The sequence below is a fragment of the Lolium perenne genome, chromosome 5 (genome assembly GCF_019359855.2).
Source record: "Lolium perenne isolate Kyuss_39 chromosome 5, Kyuss_2.0, whole genome shotgun sequence".
In the NCBI taxonomy this organism is placed as follows: domain Eukaryota; kingdom Viridiplantae; phylum Streptophyta; class Magnoliopsida; order Poales; family Poaceae; genus Lolium; species Lolium perenne.
Window position 1 is genome coordinate 202,613,573 of NC_067248.2, and position 3,997 is coordinate 202,617,569.

Below are 3,997 nucleotides of genomic sequence, written 5' to 3' on the forward strand. Positions count from 1 at the left end.
CTGGATTCTGATTCCCGCCGGGCGGCGCATCGTGCGTGCCGGATGGCCGCCGCCGCGGGGCACGCATGCGGCACAAATCAACAAAATCACACGGACTCGTTGACGCATGCCATGCCCTCAGGCCTCAGCGCGCGGGCGTGCTTACACGACGCGGAGGCCCAGACTCGGAGCCTTGTTCCCACCCGGGACGTGGCAGCCGCGGTCTGCCCACTCCCCACCGCCACCGCCTAAGCTCCTCTCCTTCTTCACCCATGGTTCTCCTGCCCCAGCTACACAACCACGCAGCCTCCCTGCTCTCCCAGCTTGCTCCTCGCCGGCGCCATGTCGTACAACAAGACCGCCTCCATCACAGCGGAGACCATAAATCCCAGGGTACGGCTCGTTCATGCATCCTTCTTTTTGCACTAAATGCAAGCCACGGTTCTGTTCTTATACATGAAAAATAGATGGACTTAACATGTACATATGGCTCCGTTTGAAGGTCAAGACGTTCAACTATGAGCCCTGCGGCGATATTGCTACGCTCGCTGAGGTAATCCTAAGAATCTACCCTGCACTCTCCAGAGTGCAGACACCTCCGCAGCTATTAATTTTGACTAATGTAGATTATACGTACACCACTAGCTAGTGTAAGCGCACACAGAGATTCCTGTAATCTACTCCATTCTGCACCCGATGATGTTACACTTCTGTGGAAACATTGGTTATAAACCTTATTTTCTTGTATGCCTGGCTTTCTATCATCCAGCGCCTGCAGGAGGAGCTGAAGAAAAATCCAGGTTCTCGCCCATTCGAAGAGGTGCGTGCTTGCCATCAATTGTGTTATATACTCCAAGCTAGTAGTGATTCTGGTCAAAATAAATTATGATATATAAGTAATTTCCTTCTAGCAGATAATATACTGCAATCTTGGGAACCCCCAGGCTCTCGGTCAGCAACCCATAACTTTCTTTCGCGAGGTTACAGTTCTTACGCGCTCTTATTAAAAACATACTAAATTGGTTAAATACGACATCGATGCTTCATGCCAATTGATATATTGCCTTCAGGTTCTTTCTCTGTGTGACAACCCAACCCTCCTGGAGAGAGACGAGACTCGTATGTTATTCAGGTTGGACACTAAATATATAGCTCGATTTCATTTTGGCATATATCTTGCTACAATCATTCAAAAGAAAACAGAACAAGCACTGTAATTCTTTCTTTTTCTAGTAGAAAAAACTCGCATCACGATTCACGACACAATATTTGACTGACGGAAAATTGACAAACACTGTCTCAATCTAATATTACAGTGCATGCGCCATAAAAAGAGCGCGAAAGATTATCGAGGCAATGCCTGGCAGAGACTCCGGCCCATATACTGCCAGTCAGGTACTTGTTGGAGTACATGCTCGAGTAGTGTGATGTCTTGGGCCAGTATCAGTATGCCAGAATGTCCTGGCTTCAGAGTTGTCCTATTGTCCAATGACGATATATTTTTCCTATCATATTCGGAATGATTATTTTGATTTTTCTATCATGATCAGGGAATCAAAAGCTTGCGCGAATCAGTCGCCGATGGCATCGCTGGGAGAGATGGTTATCCATCAAGGCCAGAAGACATTTTTCTAACAGATGGAGCGAGTTCAGCGGTAGTACTCTATTACTCTGCAGCACTCAAGAGAGATCCATCACATCCGGATATCCTAAACATGGCTACCTTTTTTTCTTTCTTCCTTGCAGATAAACTTGACTTTGCAGATGCTCATAAGATCGGAGGAAGATGGAATTTTATGCCCTTTACCTGAATATCCACTATACTCGGCTTCCATTATACTCCATGGTGGAACGATGGTATGGTTATGAAAAAATCATGCAACATTTGCAATTCCTCGGACTAACTTTCTTCATTGAATCTCAAACTTATAATCAGATGGCTGATATTTTGTCTCGAAAAGAAACTGTAAAACAGGAATGTTCGAATGTGTGTAAAAGGACCATTACTGAAATCAGTATTTGGGTACCATATAACCTTAGTGGGGATGGTGATGTAAAAGTAGTGCTAATTTTATTACATGCAAGAAATGACCGAGTTACTGAATTGAGTTTTTAGATACCATATAACCTTAGTGAGGATGGTGATTGGGGACTTGAGATTTTCGAAGTAAAGAGGTGTTTGGAGGAGGCTCGTATATCTGGTTTGACTGTTCGAGCCATGGTGGTCATAAATCCTGGAAATCCTACTGGACAGGTATGACAATATATACATATATATCACAATACTATACATGAATTGGAAAATACAATACATATCTGAAAAAGGTTTAGCTGAAAATTAAAAGAGTAAACCCAAACTGAAATGCTGGAGGTATCCTGCATCGTAGAATTACTATCAGGCAAAGTACAAAGTTTCTTGTTCAACATTTCCATGCTCTGCTGTAGGTAATGTCTGTCACCAACCAGGAGGAGATAGTGGAATTTTGTCGGAAAGAAGGTTTAGTTTTACTTGCCGACGAGGTTTGTCCTTTCTGAATGGCATATCCAGTTCGTTCTGCAAGTTGCATTTGTTGCAAGTTCAGCTATTGCTAATGATGAGTTTTGGTTAATTATCTATATATGTTTGCAGGTATATCAAGATAACATATATGTGGACCATAAGAAGTTCAATTCTTTCAAGAAAGTTGCCAGATCCCTTGGGTACAACGCGAATGACATCTCTATAGTGTCATACCATTCGGTTTCAATGGGTAAATCTCCGTACATCAAAAACACGGTTCACGTTCTCGACAAAATAAGCCTCAGGGATATTGGTAGAAGAACACTGGTTATTCTCTCATCACTTGAACTCTTGCAGGGTACTCTGGAGAATGTGGCAGAAGGGGAGGCTACATGGAGATATGCGGTTTTGGAGAAGATGTGGTTGGTGCGATTTGCAAGGTGGCCTCTGTGACTCTTTGCCCCAACATAGGTGGCCAAATTCTTACCAGCCTAGTTATGGATACACCTAAGGTTTGTCCTGCCCTTCCCATGTTCACCGAAATTTATTTTACTTAATGTATGTTTTGTATCCTGAAATTACTATTGTACAAGCAGCATCATGAAAAAAGGGCATGTGATTTTACCAAGTTTATCTTGATATTTTCAGATAGGGGATGATTGTTTTGAGAGATTTTTGGCCGAGAAGGAAAACATTCAGTCATCTATGGTCAATCGTGCCAAGGTATCCTCCATTCCTCCTACGTGCAGTTTGGTGTCACAGCCACGCCGTCTTTCTTCTTCCTCCATCGGAATTAGGATGAAACTGAAGAAAAACCAGCTTTGCATGCCCTGAAACATTGTAGTTTCGCTCTTTGTCTTTGTTGCAGACCTTGGAGGAGGCGTTCAACAGCTTGGAAGGCGTGACCTGCAACAAGATAGAGGGCGCAATCTACCTCTTCCCCAGGATCCACCTACCTGCGGCAGCGATCAAAGCTGCCAAGACCGAGGGCGTCTCCCCTGACATTTTCTACGCGTGCCGCCTCCTCGACGACGCCGGGATCGCCGTCGTCCCTGGCTCTGGGTTCCACCAGGTTAGACTCTGACATCAGTAAAACAAAATCAATGTGGGGGAAAGATTGCATATCACATTGTAAACTGTGGTGTCCTGAATTTGGCATTGATCTTCTTGCAAATGCCCGTGACGCGACAAGATCTCTGGACGCAACATCGCCACCGGGACATGGCACATCCGGTGCACGATCCTCCCCGGCGAGGACAAGATCAACGAGATGATCCCACGCCTCAAGTCCTTCCATGAGGCCTTCATGAACGAGTTCCGTGACCGGAGCTGATATGGGTCGGATCTGCAGCTGCGCCACGCATGAACCACTGGCCGGCCTGAACTCTGACGGCGCTGTGCTCTTGGCTCCCTGTAAATTAAGCCTGTGTTGTGCTACTAGTAAAACTTCTGCAACTGACAGGCACTCACCTTTTCAACTAATAAAAGCGATTAGCTGAAGATTTCTTGAAATGCCCG

At 45.0% G+C, this 3,997-nt stretch overlaps 1 protein-coding gene across 1 annotated transcript; it reads left to right on the plus strand.

Annotated features, from left to right (window-relative positions):
* Positions 1-321: 321 nt before the first annotated feature.
* LOC127298141 (alanine aminotransferase 2) lies at positions 322-3,997 on the plus strand. Its single transcript, XM_051328082.2, has 15 exons — positions 322-372; positions 482-532; positions 749-799; positions 894-959; positions 1,050-1,111; positions 1,296-1,374; positions 1,530-1,634; positions 1,726-1,836; positions 2,096-2,233; positions 2,425-2,499; positions 2,609-2,729; positions 2,837-2,991; positions 3,128-3,202; positions 3,348-3,551; positions 3,672-3,997. Exons 1-15 carry the CDS (start codon positions 322-324, stop codon positions 3,810-3,812), a joined length of 1,485 nt encoding a protein of 494 aa, XP_051184042.1. The 3' UTR covers positions 3,813-3,997.

Bases quoted from the DNA above. Each gene is read 5' to 3' on its own strand.
- LOC127298141 (XM_051328082.2), top strand. From the start codon at position 322: ATGTCGTACAACAAGACCGCCTCCATCACAGCGGAGACCATAAATCCC. The intron at 533-748 runs GTAATCCTAAGA...TCTATCATCCAG, and splicing joins ATATTGCTACGCTCGCTGAG to CGCCTGCAGGAGGAGCTGAA. The intron at 1,837-2,095 runs GTATGGTTATGA...TTGAGTTTTTAG, and splicing joins TACTCCATGGTGGAACGATG to ATACCATATAACCTTAGTGA.